Genomic DNA, 15,564 nt, shown 5'->3' with positions numbered 1-15,564 from the left:
GTTCAATCTTGTGACTTTGTATCTAATGTTGTGCTTGCATTTGTGAAGTGAAAATGAAATGTCCCGTCATGAGGTCTAAATTTCACTTCCAATTTGGTTCATGACCAGCTGTTTGCTGAACAGACCCATCCCCAGGTGTAGCTACTTAATGTTTTTAAACTAATTAGCAAGTGTTAGCATGCTGAGTTCAGCATTTAGCTCAAACCACTTTATAAAAGTGTAGTTTTATTTTACTTCACTGAATGTTGACTACATGTGGCTTTTGCTGAAATATGGAAAATATGGAGGCCCCAACCAGGTGGGAGGGTGGATTTGGCTCATTTTGTTGCATCCTGCAGAAGGATCTGCAGGCTGTTATTGTGGTCCTTAAGACATACCTGAGCTGTTTTTGAAATGCGACGGGGTTCTTTGTCCAGGTAGGGGACAGGAAGGAAGACACCTTTGTTCTAACTGAGAATATGGGCTAGCAAAATTGTGCCAAGGTGGCAGAGAAAGGACAATGGGTAAAAGTGTTTGTGTCCTAAACCAGGTACTGGAATATTTATGTTGGATAAATCCTAGGCGCTTGCAACATTTTCTGCAGTGGAAATTATTAATCCAGGGTGTGGACTGAGGTTAAGGAAGGGATTGAATGTGGTCAGTGGATTACTGCAGGTTGAATGGGCTTTGGACACATCACTGTTTATGTTGGAAGAACACATCAGCACCAGAGTGTTTCACTGTTGAGTGTTAAGTTTTCCAGTGTGCCATTTGGAATATGTCTGGATTCTACTTGTTTTTCTGTCTCATCCACTGAGTTTCAGAAAAACAAACTTATTGTAATGAACACATTTATTATTAACACCAGTTTGACGTGGTTGATGTGATCAGAAATGATCATTTCGATAGAATTTGTTAATCACAGCAGCTGTTGTCTGGTACATGACAACATGCACACACATTTTGACAGACATACTGTGTGTGTGGTTTTTGAGCAAATAGAGAGGGGTCTGTCAGCAGGTTTCACCCCACAGTGAAAATCCCAGTTTGGCTCAACACTCAGCCAGAGGCACCTGCTTGGTTTAGCGGTGAGTGTGCAGCTCACACACGCCAGAGTACATGTGTAAGCATCACAGTGTATACAGATGGTATGTATGTACAAAATGTAAAGACGGGCTCATTGTTCATTTCTCAGACGTGTTTGTTTTGATACATAGATGCTGGTGGAGCTCGGCCAAACAAGGTTGTCTCCGATCTGAACTGTCTACCACCTCAGTCTCTCACTGGAAGAAGTCCAAGATCTGTGTGATTCAAAGCACGAAACCAACAGTGGATCTCAAATCCATTTGTCAACTCCGCATGATAATGTCCAACAGGAATCTGTCACAGGTGTATGAAACTTGATGTGTTCCAGTTTCTTTTGCTCCTCGTCTGTCTCTCATGTCTTCCACAAATATCTGCTGTCCACCTAAAGTTAGCAGACAGGGTGAGGAGACAAGGAGGAGCAGGGCGGGTTTGTGTATTTCATGGTAGGACGAATGAGGGCCTTTATTAACAGTGTGAGAGTTTATTTTTTTTATTTTTTTAAATTTTTTTTAACTCTGCCTCGTAGATATTCCTTCCCACCCTCTTGCTCTTTCTTCATTTCAGCACTGACTCTGAGTTGGGGGCATGTGCGTTGTGATTTAGTACTGCACCACAGCTTTCAGTAGAAGTGTTTGTAGTCTCAAGGTCTGGGGTTTTAAGAGAGATTTATATTCTCACATTCTGACCGCTTCTCACAGAGTTGCTTCCCTTTGGCATAACCATATGCAATTTCTGTGGATTTACTGCATCCTCACTCCAGCCCTGAAGATCTAAATATTTTTGGACATCTCTCTCCAACTGGACCAGCTTAAACTGACGGAACTTCTAACCATGCAGATGCAAATGACATGTATCGTCTTCATCTGTCTCTGTGGCACAGTTTCATCAGGACGAAGCCTAAACACTTTGCAGGAAATGGATGCACTCTTGGAAACCTCATCTGAGGCACCTGAATTAGATACAGCAGGCATTCGTCCTTCAGGAAATGATACAGGACTGACCTTGTTAGATACACATATTTCAACTGCATCCGTCCCTGCTGGTAAGATTATCTCTTTATTTCTGTCTGCTCGATATTAATTGCATAATCCATTAAATAATTGATTTTGCATATTTTTTAAGATTTCTTTCGGTCTCTAACTTCTTTTTGGCTCTGCTTTATGATTGGTGAAGAAGAATGTGAGGATGAATGTCTCCATGAGGAGGCAGAGGAGAAAAGGGAGCATCAAGGAGCTGATTTCAGGAAGCAGGAGGCCAGTAGAAGAAGGAGAGGTGCCTGGGGGAAGAGGAAACATGCAGCTACAGTGGAGGCCAATGCGTATAGAATAGTATGATCATTCTGCAGTGTGAACACAGAAATTGAAATTTATAAATGAAGGAAATAAAAGCTGCACATTTTATTTTTCAATAGGACAATTGTTTTAAAATTAACTTTAGTGACTCATGTCAATAATTTTCTGCTGGTTATTGCAGGCAGGATTGGGGCGGCCCTTAATGGGCTGGGGGAAGCGTGGAAAGGGAGAGGAGACCAGCGCTCTCATGACTGTACTCAAGGAGCTTCATGCTGAGAAGCACCGGCTGATGGATCAAAGGAAAGCACAAGAAGAGGAGGAAGAAGAAGATGATGATGAGGATGAGGATGAGGATGAGGATGAAGACGACGATGATGACGACGATGATGAAGAGGAGGAAGAGGAGGAGGTTAAAATGTTAAATGTTTTGTACAAATAAGGCAACTGCTTTGCTTGAGTTCATTAAATCACTGAGCTGAATTAATGAAGCAACTTTCTCTCCTGTAATATTTTGGAATTTTCTGTGTCAGGAGGAGGAAGAAGAAGAGGAGGAGGAAGAGGAGGAAGAGGAGGAGGAAGAAGAAGAGGAGGAGGAGGAGGAGGAAGAAGAAGAGGAGGCAACTGAGCCTCCCAGCAATCATACAGAAACACACCTGAACTTTACAGAGTCTCCTCTCAGCGCGTGTCAGACTGCTGACAGGGAAATCAGCTGCAGGGGCATCGGCATGACTCACCTGCCAGTCATCCACAACCTGAAGGCCACAAACTTGGACATGGCAGGTTTGTGTGAATTTGTATGCTGTGCTGGTAGGTTCATCATACATGCTTAGTGGGATGTCACAGATTAAAAGTGGACTCGAAGTAAGAGAGCTGTGATACAGATTACATATGAACTGGATTATTTTTAAATCAGTTCATTTATTTTATCGTTTAGGTTCATTCGAGATTTGCTGTTGCAGTCATTTGTCTTACTGCATTTTGCAAAAAAGATCATGAGAGTGAATCTGAAAACTGAAATCAAAAAGTTCATTTACTGATTATATCATTATACGTTAAAATTTCCAGCACCAACATGTCAACATGACACAAGTGTGAGTCAAGTTCTGTTCAAGTAAAATCCCTTGTCAGGCTCATGTCAAGTGGCTCTACAAGCCTGTATCGTGTGTAATATCATGTGATTTATCTTTAAAGAGAACAACATCAGAGTCATCGCTGCACAGGATTTCTATGGTATACCGAACCTGGACACACTGGATCTGAGCCAGAATGAACTGGATGATGAGTCGTTCAATCAAAGCTCCCTGACTGTGAGTGATTCCGCTCGATATCAGTCCCCAAACCAACACAGCTGTCCACATCTTCACTGTCAGTCTCAGTGGCTCAGTGAGTCGGCTACTCATTTGCAAGTACATCCTACCTATAAAGCTGCATTCTCTATGTTTAATGTAAGGGAACATAACATATCACATATGGTCTTTTCATATAACTGCAGAGCTGCTGCATAGCTGCTGCTGCAGAGCTAAGTTCCTGACCTGAAGTACCAGTCTAGCCTGCTCCGCCCACAGGCAACAAGTAGTAGAGCTGTAACTCTTCTTGTTTTTGTTGCTTTTCATATTGGGGTGAAGACTTGCTTTATGGTTAGGTTGAGGTTAGGTTAGGTTAGGTTAAATTTAGGGTAAGGGTTAGGATTAGGCAAGTAATGTTTATTGTTATGGTTAGGTGGTGGTTAAGCCTCCAGGAAGTAAAGTCTGTGTGATGTCCCCAAAAGTGATGGAAACACGACTGTGTGTGTGTGTGTGTGTTTTATATGTTAAATTTGCTAAATGTAATGTTGACATAAGTGTATTTTGTGTCTTTGTGAAGAGAGAAGGAGAAAACCATAACCAGATTTAATTTGTCCAAATGAGAAAAAACAACATATTTGAACCAGATATTCTGTGATATATATTTTTAATATAGTGGTATTAAAAATCAGTTAACTTACAAAGATTTAGAGGTTTGAGAACTTTTATCTGATTTGTATTTCTATTTTGAGTATTTAATTGATTGTTAAATCTCCACTGGAGGTTAGAGTAACACAAAAATTAATACACAGAAAACACAAGCCGAATAGAAGTACAAAAAAAACAGCAACGTTGTAATAAGTCTTGCTGTTTGTTAGTGGTACTGATGTTATAATTAAAGCTGATATTAGCTTATTGGCCAGTAAAATGCAACACTGACATGTCTACACCTGCAGATCTTAAGTGCAACTATTATTTCTCCTTTTCCTAAGGGTGGCGTAGGTTAGCATGAGTAGAGTTGGTCTGATATTGACCCAGAAAGCCTCCTCTTGTGGAGAATCTGCAGCCTGCTGTGTGAATGAGGGAGCTTGTGAGTTACAAGCCAGTTTTATAAGTCACTTTGCATCTAATTACAATAAAAAGTAGGCTGCATCCTGTATCATTACAGTAATAAAAGAGCACTGAAAATTACATTAACTAATCTTTTCTAAGAATAACCTCTGGTCTAACCTCTAAATGACCACAGGCCAAACACAGATCCTGACCACACCGAGGCAGCCTACCACACTCTGACCAATCATTACACACAACCATCAGCATACTCTCACAGTATTGGTTGGACAGAGCTATTGGAAAACAGCTGCAGCCAATGATGTGGAGAATAAAAAGAAATTATTTTTAGAGGAAGATTTTTCTCCATTTTCTCCTCACATCCCAGTAATGACAGAGGACTGATGGACTGGCTGCAGGGATACTGCAAAAGATTCAGTCCACTGCTCTCCCTTGACACACATCAACCACAGCAGCGTTTTCACTGAGGAGCCACACAGAGTGGCTTTACTATAAATACGACATGATAGATGACATGGAAGAGATGCACAGATTTGTCATTCTCTCATTTGGTGTATTTCTGGTGAACTCTGTGATTGTGTTCTGCTTGGCAAGTCGAGATGGAAAATTGTGGATTTTGAGACCAGTATCCATTTTTGTGTGTTTTAATCTTCCTGGCCTGTTCACCCCTTCTCTTTTGCTGTGTGTCATGCAGAACTTGATCTTTCTGAAGAAGCTGAACCTAGATGGAAACCAGCTTACCAGGATCCCAGTGCTGCCGCCATCTCTGGAGGTCCTCAAAATAAACAACAACAAGCTCAGTACACTCACCCCTCACTGTTTCAAAGGTAGGACTTGTTCTTGTGTACGTGGGAGAGATTAATATTAAAATGATAATGATAGTGTTGAGTGTTCTCTTCTAGGTTTGATGAACCTGTTGAGTCTGGAGCTGGAGCAGAATACTCTCCATGAGGCCAGTGTGTCACCTCTAGCCTTCAGGCCATTAGAGAGACTTCTGGACCTTCAGTTGAACAGCAACCACTTCCGTACCATCCCTCTTGGACTTCCTCCGTTTCTTCAGGTGCGCTGCCATCACTTCACCTCATCCTGTGGAGAAAAATTTCCTCCTTAAGATGTTCAGGGATCAGGATCAGCTAAAGGAGCCAGCTGGGATTCAGAATTGCACTCAGGGTTGCCTCAGAAAGCAAGACACTAACACGAGGACAACAGCTATCCCATCTTGATGACCCAAATTAGACACCCCTGTCTTTTTGTGTCTTTCATGTAGGAGCTAGAGATGAAGGGGAATCTGATTGAGGAGGTAACAGAGGAGGCACTGAGGGGCTGTGTCCATTTGAGAGTGTTGGACCTGAGTCATAACTGGCTGCATGAACAAAGCATCTCTACAGGTGCCTGGACCCATCTCAAGTATGTCCATCCATCCATCCATCCATCCATCCATCCATCCATCCATCCATCCATCCATCCATCCATCCATCGTTATCAATTTAAAAAAAAATTCTGCAGTTCTTCTGCCAGCCACAAGAGGGTAGACTGGTGTTGGGATTCTCAGCACTTTTTGTGCTCATTTTTAATGTTAAAGCAATTTTCAGTTGATGATTCTGGTGCTTTGAAGATTTCTACACTTTCACATCAGAGGACGATGGATGTTATGACACACAGATTCACACACAGAAATGCACGTAAACCCTCACTTTATCCTTTATCTGTGATTTCAGTGGCAGTTATAACAGATTCAGAAAAAGAGAGACACATTCTTCGTCTTGTCTTCTTCCTCTTCCTCTTCCTCTTCTTCTTCTTCTTTTCTCCCTCTCCCTCACACACATAGACACAAGACACAAACATAACATGCATGCGCACATATCAAAAAAGTTATGACAGCTGACCTTGTGTACTTCAATGAGCAGGCATGTGAGCTTGAGGGCAACTGCGTGCCAGTATGGGTGTGTTTGTGCATGTATATCTCGATGTGTGTGTGTGTGTGTGTGTGTGTGTGTGTGTGTGTGTGTTTTGTTTAAATATAGTGAATTCCAGTGGGTTTTTTTCTTTGCTCCCTGGGATCCTTGTGAACCACAGTGGGAGCTTCAGGGAAAACTGAGGAAAAGAATATGCTGAAGAAAGAAAGACTGGAAAGTGAAATTGGAGAGACTTTGGATTGTACTGCATGACTCAATGATTACATTCAAGATGAAATAAAAACATAAAAAATATGAAAAGATTTTCAGGGGAAATTTGACTGAAGGGCTTATAATTATCTTAATAATCACAGATGGAAATTAGTAAAACATAAAACCTTGTCCAAGGAGAGAGAGTGACGTGAAGGAAGAGTTTTTGTGAAGCTAAAACGGAGAAAATTCAGCTAAGCCACTCTCCGGGCCTTCATTTGACATCTGACATTTGACCACGTAAGTGGAAAGAGCAGCAGTCTTCCCATTGGCACAGCAGGATTAGTAGCTGGTAATTAGCTTCTTTCTGAAACACTAAGACAACAGAGTGTTAACAAATTCAGCTGGACCTGAACTCCTCCAACACAGCAGGAGGTGATACTTTAAAGGGCAAAGGTCATTAGTGAGACCTGAGTGACACAAAACAAGACTTGTTCCTGTAGCAGACTTTTAATATAAGTAAATCCACATTGAAGTGCTTTTAGAAGCAGAATTACAAATTTCTGGCCGTGGAGAAATGTATTCATTCCGTAGAAGTGTGGAGAGAAATAGACGCAGAGGGACTGAAAAAAATGGAAAGACTTAATGAAAAGTAAATTGCTTAATGATAAAATAAACTGCAGCGTGCTGGTTCTGGTTAGTGGAGGACCTCTGTTCCATGTCATGGAGTCAGTGTTATTGTTGCCTCTTGCTGGAGTTCAGTGATTGCAGGCTACTGAAGACTTTACAGGAAGCTGGGGAGAGCAGTTTGGACACGGGGTCTGCCTCATGCAGACCAGGCCGCCTGCCAGTATCTCACCTCATTATCCACCTTGTCAATACATGCAATGCACGGTGAGTGCTGTGTGTTTTTTAAACAACTTATCCCAGATTTGTCTCAAGTTTGTGTTCCTCTGGGTACGTTTTTGATTACTGCCAGTGGGTAGATGTCATGTAAGCACTGCATATACTTAATGAAGTGGTGGTGGAGATTAATTATAGTAGTCAAGTAATGTGCCTCAGTGTAGTTTTACGTTCTTGTAGAGTATTGCCATTGCATGGTATTTGACTTTACTACATTTCAGAGAGAATTACCGTAATTTTAACTCCACTTTAACTTAGTTACTTTGTTACAGTAAAAGTTGGGGATGGAGCCTATCCCAGCTCACAATGGGCGAGAGGCGAGGTACACTCTGAACAAATATAAAAGTTAAAATATGATTCAATATCAGTGATGAATCAAGTACTTGTAATAAATACCGCTTATACATTAAAGCATTAGTGATAATGTTAATAATGTTAATGTAATAATGTAAACCAACATATGGTGATAATGACAACTGACATTTTCTGAATAATGAATACTTCTGATACTTTTTGCTGATAATATTTCCGTTCTAAAAAACATCTCTCCTCAGGGGCTCAACTTGCAGCTTTCATCTAGAAACACACTGATGCACATGTAAAAATGGACACACACACACACACACACACACACACACACGCATGCCTGATTGCTGTCTTCTCCCGGCTCTTGATGAACCTGTCACATCCAGTAAAAGTCTTAAAATGCCTCCACATCTTCTCTTTCCCCAGTCCGAAAAAACAGGGATCACATCACTGCCGCCGGCCAACTGACTTGATTTTAGTTTACTGACACAAAATGTTTTAAATTACCTCCACATTAAAGCTATCATAAACATCACTCATTCCAAAAGTCCAAGATAATAATATTTAATGGGTAATGTGTTTTCAATTGTATTTTTTATTTCCAGCCGTCAAACATTTTTATTGGGAAAATAATGGTAAGCTGTACTTTCTGCTTAAATGACCTAATGCTGCTGCAGCTTAAAATAACAAACTTGTAAATGTGTCATCAGCTTAAAGATAATCCAGAAAAACCACAAACTGGGAGTATTAATTAAGTGACATACAAGTAGTGTCTTATTTTATTTTGTGGACACAGAATATAGACATTTTTGTTCATTTAGTTTTATTTAATTGCATCTTTTTGACAGAGAGGCTGTTGTGGTAGAGCATCTCTGTGTCGATTTATCCTCACTGCAGGCTTGTACTGTCTGCAGGCCACAGGTTCAGTGATTGGCACACAACTGATGTGTCTGTCTTCTGTCTTGTTACGCTGTGATGTGTCCAAGCCTGATGGGACTTGTGAGGAAAGCTCTTTCATCTTCAAACCAACACAAATTGGTTTCGTAATAAGCTTGCATAAATGCTAAAACAAGCGCACAGGCGCACACTCCCACACGAAAACACATGGCCTATGCTGACGTGTAATACAAATGTTAATCTTTAATTAAGTGAACTTTGGATTTCATTTAAATATTTTTGGTTAAAAAACATATAGAATGGGAGCCTGAAAAGTATGCACAGGCTACTAGATATGCATACAAATACACAGCGACTGAACCATATTTACTACTGTATGCACCACTGCAGTGCATTATTAAAGTCATATTCTGTGTTTAAATGAATCCAAATGCATGTTTCGGTCTGCTTTCAACAGATGTGACAAATGGCCTAAATTATATCAACTTTATGAATTTCAGTGCACACAGAAGCCTGCACCATAATTTTGTAATGTAGGTGAGCAAACATCTTGGAGCCACCCAGTCATCATTCAGTTTCAGTTCAGTTTCTGTCTAGCCTGCTTGTAGCCACTCTTCCTGGCTACATTATTTATCCTGGTTAGGTTGTCAAAGTGTGTGATCCAGTTTGAGCAGCGCTGGCATGGTGGGCTCAGTGCTTCTGTATCTGTGTTTGTATTTAAGGGAGCAAGACAAACCCTTCAGTGTGCTGGTTCTCATTAGAACCCACCACCCCGAGGATGAGCAGGAAAAATCAGGCTTGATTACTCCTGGGCTTGCTTTGTTCAAAAACACATTTGTGCACGCAAACACATTTAGTTTGATAAAGTTCTGTGTGCCTCTCTATGAATGCCTTAAAAATTAAGTAATAAATCAATGTTGGGAAGAGGGTGCATGTGTGTGCCTATTTGTTCATGTATAGTGTCTATGAATCTGCATTTTCAAAATTGTACGCATGCATACGTTTGTATATTTGTGTCTACTGGCATGTTCATTTGTCTGTGTGTGTGTGTGTGTGATAGCGTTTCTTTGCCACATCATGTTGCATGTACACAGGAATTGTGTTAGCGTGTGTGGGTATGTGTGTAGGTGCCAGTGAGTGTGAGTGTATAAGGTGGAGGACTGTGAGAAGAGAGGACTGTGTGTCCCTTCCCTCATTAATACCATGTGGAGCTCTAAGCAGCAGCAGACTGCTGCTGAGCTTCCTGGCAAAGATTTAGAATACAAATCAGCAGCAAACAACTGGTCTGAGCTGGTCCTGTGAAACAGTGAAACATATTTGAATGTTTTTCAGAGCAGCCCAAATCTGCCACAATACGTACAGGTTGCCTGCTGTGTGTTGTGTGAGTGTCAGCTTGTGTGTTATTAATGATATTAATATTTTATATTTTATTTTATTAATGCATCTGTTAAGCAGTGAGACATGTAACCAATATTGGGCATCTTGAAGTCTGTAGTGGACCACTCTGATGGAGGAAGGACCCTTGCTAACCATGGCCTTTCCTGCAATACTTACAAATGATCAAAAATTTCTTAACATGCCAACATTTTGATTGATTTGTGGATTTTAACCCCCATCTCATTGTTACACATCATCTATTTCATACAAACCCTGACCCCAACCCCAGAAAAAGGCAAATGATTAATGTAACCTGGGAGCTAGAAAGTTCAAGAAAGGAGAATTAATGCAGAGGCTTTACTGTAAGTCACCTTTACGAGCAACAGAAATGCTGAGGCACTGAACATCAGTCAAACAGATGCCAGTCCAAGCGTCTTGTGCATTCATAAACCTTCAGTCTTGCTCTCCCCATTGGTTTCCATTTCACCTCACTGTGTGGTCATTGGCTAGTCACATTAGGGTGTTCTGGGCCCATTGGCTGTTCACTGTGGTCTATGAATGGCGGAAGAACAGGAAATGAGGTTCTTCTCCTGCTGTGAGCTGTGCTGTAAACTCACAACAGCTGTTTGGAATCTTTCAAGAAAAACACAGAACCCCTCTACTACATCTTTGCCTCAGATCACCTAAATCTGGGCCACTCTCTGTGGCCTTTCATTCTCTTTCCAGCAAACCAAACATTTTCATACCCCTTATCCACCAATCAGCCACAAAGCCCCCCTTAGTCTGCCATGCTCTCGTACATTGTACCCCTGAGGCCCCATTATTTTCTCCCCCGCTGCTCTCTATGATTCCCCCGCAGCCTTGCCTCCCACTCTGCACTCCTGACTCCCTGCCTCCCCAGCAGCGCCGTGCAAGAATTCACTGACTATAAAACATGAGATCTGCAGTGAATAGCCTTTGAAACAGAAAGGAAATGGGAATCCATTATTATATTTAGGGGTAATCTTAGTTATCACTTACTTAACACTGAACACGAGATAGAGCTGAGGCCGATGGCAACATCATTTGTTCTGCTCATGAAAAGTCAGGGGATCACCGAAGTCAGTAGGATTTATCCTCTGAGGACCGTGTCTGTCGAGGCACTCCATCAAATAGCTGTTGGGATATTTTAGTCTGGACCAAATTTGTGGACCGATCAACTATCCAACAGACCTACAATGCCACTAGAATTGCTGAAAGCATCCTAAAAAAATTTTTTCTTATTGTAGATACTTGACTGAGATTCAGGATTGCTCTGAATGTTTTCCTCTCAGGTCTCTAGAAGCCTTGGACCTGTCCTACAACCAGTTCACCTTTGTCCCAATGAATCTGCCTCGTCATCTCCGTAAACTGACCCTCCAGCACAACAACATCAGTCACGTTCCAGCCTTCACGTTCCGTCACCTGCGGCCTGGCCTACAGTCCCTCCAGCTATCCCACAATCTTTTAAGCAATGAAGGTATCGATAGAGTCTCTTTTGTTGGAACGTACCGCTCACTGGGTGAGCTCCTGTTGAACAACAATCGTCTGAGGGATGTTCCTCGCTGCGTTCGACAGTTTAAGAACCTCCAGGTGCTGAGGCTGGATAACAACCAGATCAGGTAGAACCACACTGTCCATAAAGTCATTTTTAACAGTCTTTGAAAGTAACTGAATGCATTCCTGCTACCTAATTACCCAGTCCAATCCTAGTACTATTAGCTCTGCTAGTGCAGCTCCATACTCTAGGGAGCTTGGCGAAGTTGCAAAGAATGATATTATGGCACATTTAGTGTCTTATGGAAATAAATTTATTCAAACCAACATTTTCAACAGCAGTCTTGATCAGCATGAAGATGAAGACAATGTCTGTTCTCATTACTGTCAGCTATACCACACACTTGGCCCCCTTTTGTCTTACACAGTAACATCATACGATTTACATGATCTTTTCTTTGTGTTTTTGTTTTTTTATCGCTGTCAGCAGCCAAAACTGATGAATGTACGTCAAACAAAACATTTAGCAAAAGTCAGTCAAGACATTACTGTAGAGAAAGGTTAGACGATTGGGCCTGAGCGTCTACAACTGCACCAGGCAGCTCTGGGAGGCTGTATTTAGGCCAGCCATACCTTCAGCTAAAACCTAATGTTTGCTGACATGCTCATAATTACAATGCTAACATGCTGATGTTTAGCAGGAACATTTTTTTCCTATCATGGTGTGACATGTTAGTATGCTAATATTTGGTAATTAACGCAAAGCACAAACTACATTGGTGAGTGATGACAATGTAACTAATATTGTTTTTCATTCTTTAATTTGCGCTCTTCTTTGATAGTTGACACTGTAGAGACAGGAAATATGGGAAGGAGGAGGGGTATTGCATGCAAGAAATGTCCCCAGTCATAATTAAAACATGGACATTGTGGTTATTTGGCATGTGTCTTAACCACTAGGCTATCAAAGTACCCCACATCATTAGTTTAGCAGATGTTTGGTCATTAACCAAAGCATTGGAGAAATAAAATTTTTGATGTGATGATGATGCTAGAGGGAAAGTCAAGGCACCATCAAGGTTATTACAATTCATCCTGAGGGGAACTTGAATGTACAAACTAAAGTGAATGCCATCCAAAAGCTATTGTGAATCTCATGGTGGTGAAAAGGTCAGTGGGTGACCAAAGGTGCAGAATTCAGGTACAGAATTCACTTGTTGTATGCCTAAATGTTAGTGTTTGTGCATTTTGTGGTTGCAGGATGGTGAGGCAGTGGGGGGTGTGCCACCCTCGCAATTCTGGCTCCACCCTGGCTACAGTCCACTTGGAAAATAACTTGCTGGAGGTGGAGAGGATTCCACCAAACGCTTTCTCCTGTCTCGTTGATGCTCAAGGACTGGTCCTGTATCCACAGCAGGAGCACTCATATGACCAGTAGACCACACAGTGGGACAGATACATATTCACAATATATGCTTGTGCATCCTGATGGAGAAATAGCTTTTTGTAGTTAGCTTAGGTGGTCAACACTATCATTTTATCATGTCAAAACCCATGCTTTTCTTTCACACCTTGTCTTTGATTAGGAAAATGACTGTACTGTTGTTGTATGCATTACTTTGTAAAGCAAATGTGTAATTTACACTGTAATGGAACTCATCATCATAAAAAATTCTTGTGGAAGTGTAAAAGGATAAGGATACATTGCAGTGGAATCCAGATCTGCTGCAAACACTGGTTTTAATCTGTCTTCTAATTAAAGTCTAAGGTATTGAAGTGATACTTTGGAGAAAATGAAGACTGGACTGGATTAACCCATGTCTGTAATCTAAGTCTGGGTCTTGCAGGAGTCTTTAGTCAGGGTAAGTACAAATAAAATGGGGCTGTTTGGATGTGACAGGGATACTGGGGTTGGACATGTGTGTGTGTATGGGGGTGCAGGGGTTCAAATGTCTGGTGACAGAGTGTGAACCTATGGGGCCTATTAGTTAAGGAAATATAAACATCGGGCAGGTTCCCTATCACCAGATGAGTTACAACATAAACATCCACCACCAGCCGCTCAGCAAAAATACACAGAGTCACTCCGGCTGCGAGGGGGGCCCTCAGTCAGGGCCTCCAGAGTTGTAAGGGTGACGTCAGCCACAGTAGGATGGTGTGCAGTGATTGAGATGCAAGTGTGTGTGCGTGAGAGGAGTGGCGTAGTCCATTACTTGTGCTAGCAGGAGGGAAGAAGGCAGGGAACATGTTGGCGCAGAGTGGAGTTAAGGGACAAAGTGGCTTTTAAGACAACACAGCGATTGTTCTTAAAAAGTAACCTGATAAGGGAAAGAAGAAAAGCGCGGCAGTTCATGTCTAGCTGAGTCCAATAAAAAATAAGACCTGGCTACAGAAGAAAATGAGGAAAGGAAATTTAAAACAGAGACGCGAGAAAGGCAGAGTTCTGTGTTCTGAGTCATTTTCCCTTTTGGGAAATAAGCCACTGGACCTCTAGTGACCTGTGACCTTAATGATAAAGTGACTTCCCAGAAAATGTTCTCTCATTCTGTCTTCCTGTCTATCTATCACCACTACTGTGTCTCACTGTCCGTCTCCTGCTGGTCGTCCCCCTCATTATGCCTTTTTCTCTCTCACTTCCTCCTGCACAGTGCAGTACAGTCTAAGTCCATGATCTCGGGCCCCTTCTGAGATGCTTTGTGCTCTTCTGTGCAACTCTGATGTGAACGAGAGCCTTGTGTTCTAGGTACAGTCTTGATGAATGCATAACAGTGCCAGAGGAAAAAATCACAAATCCTGCAGCGCTCTCTGTTATTGTTTTCTCCGAAACAACAACTCTCTTTTCTTGTATTCCTTTCATCCTGTGTTATTATACAAAACTCTCTTCAGGAACATGAAGGGATTGTGACATGTAGGCAGTGCTTTACACAAATCCCTATGCAACAAACATGATACCTGTACTTGCAGTCTTACTGACACCCCCCCCAACAAACTAAATATTTAATGACAGCTGAGACAAATGCAAACAATTCAGCATTGAAGTAATCTCTATAATTTGCTAATCTGCCGGTACAAAGATAAAAGAAACACTTAAAAATATATCACTTATACTAATGAATATAATTAAAATGATAAAATGTTGAGTTGTGCTCAGCGTGTGAAGTCATAATTTACAAGCTGTGCACTTGCTGTGTTGACTAGCTGGCTTCAGGTTTAGGTTTTCAACAGCGAGTGGTCTTTCTGCAGCTCTAAATGAAGAACAGAAGGTCCCCTGCAGATGCTAGAATTACAAGAGCAGGAGGGAGGAGGACTGAGGGAGAGGGAGAGATAGGCCGAGAGAGACAATGAAGCTGGGTTATTAAGAGGCAAGCAGATGACAAAGTTAGCACGAGTACAGAATACATGCATCGTCTGAATATGTGATATGAACACGAACACACACACACGCTCACACACATTTATACTTTTCACTCTCTCAGTTTGGGCGTGTAATCACATGTTAGATTTCTGCTTTCAGTCTTGTGCATGTGGTGCAGTCTCCATAATTGTACAGTCATTTTACAAACAGCACATTACTGTCTAAGAAACTACACCGTTGCATTTATACTGCAGTTCCTACACGTACAGGCAGAGCTGAGGCTTTACACAAAAACACCCAAACTGCATCAGCCCTCTTTTTTTGCAGTTTTGTGCTTTTGCACAGATGGATGCTCCAGCTTTGATCTTAAATCCTCAAACCTCCCTTCCACAGCT

General features: G+C 41.6%; 2 protein-coding genes across 5 annotated transcripts; both read left to right on the top strand.

The window, feature by feature from the left end:
• Window positions 1-287: 287 nt before the first annotated feature.
• LOC124062979 (mitotic apparatus protein p62-like) lies at window positions 288-2,811 on the top strand. 4 transcript variants are annotated; one of them, XM_046396145.1, is made up of 4 exons: window positions 288-1,368; window positions 1,946-2,107; window positions 2,239-2,393; window positions 2,539-2,811. In XM_046396145.1, exons 2-4 carry the CDS (start codon window positions 1,981-1,983, stop codon window positions 2,794-2,796), a joined length of 540 nt encoding a protein of 179 aa, XP_046252101.1. In that variant the 5' UTR covers window positions 288-1,368; window positions 1,946-1,980; the 3' UTR covers window positions 2,797-2,811. The 4 variants fall into 4 exon arrangements, with proteins under 4 accessions (XP_046252101.1, XP_046252099.1, XP_046252100.1 ...); XM_046396143.1 differs by having other exon boundaries at window positions 1,826-2,107; XM_046396144.1 differs by having other exon boundaries at window positions 1,764-2,107; window positions 2,242-2,393.
• A 74-nt stretch (window positions 2,812-2,885) lies between these two features.
• Window positions 2,886-13,692, top strand: LOC124062968 (extracellular matrix protein 2-like). Its single transcript, XM_046396124.1, has 7 exons — window positions 2,886-3,137; window positions 3,549-3,664; window positions 5,406-5,538; window positions 5,614-5,771; window positions 5,979-6,118; window positions 11,613-11,939; window positions 13,075-13,692. Exons 1-7 carry the CDS (start codon window positions 3,083-3,085, stop codon window positions 13,250-13,252), a joined length of 1,107 nt encoding a protein of 368 aa, XP_046252080.1. The 5' UTR covers window positions 2,886-3,082; the 3' UTR covers window positions 13,253-13,692.
• Window positions 13,693-15,564: the final 1,872 nt, after the last annotated feature.

Source organism: Scatophagus argus, chromosome 8, assembly GCF_020382885.2.
Source record: "Scatophagus argus isolate fScaArg1 chromosome 8, fScaArg1.pri, whole genome shotgun sequence".
Taxonomy (NCBI): domain Eukaryota; kingdom Metazoa; phylum Chordata; class Actinopteri; family Scatophagidae; genus Scatophagus; species Scatophagus argus.
The sequence above is the reverse complement of the archived record's forward strand: the minus strand, read 5'-3'. Positions and strand labels throughout refer to the sequence as shown.

Coding starts and splice junctions, on each gene's coding strand:
- LOC124062968 (XM_046396124.1), top strand. CDS start 3,083: ATGACTCACCTGCCAGTCATCCACAACCTGAAGGCCACAAACTTGGAC. Junction 5,539..5,613: donor CACCCCTCACTGTTTCAAAG/GTAGGACTTGTT, acceptor GTTCTCTTCTAG/GTTTGATGAACCTGTTGAGT. Junction 5,772..5,978: donor GACTTCCTCCGTTTCTTCAG/GTGCGCTGCCAT, acceptor TCTTTCATGTAG/GAGCTAGAGATGAAGGGGAA.
- LOC124062979 (XM_046396143.1), top strand. CDS start 1,897: ATGCAGATGCAAATGACATGTATCGTCTTCATCTGTCTCTGTGGCACA. Junction 2,108..2,238: donor AACTGCATCCGTCCCTGCTG/GTAAGATTATCT, acceptor TGATTGGTGAAG/AAGAATGTGAGGATGAATGT. Junction 2,394..2,538: donor AGGCCAATGCGTATAGAATA/GTATGATCATTC, acceptor TGGTTATTGCAG/GCAGGATTGGGGCGGCCCTT.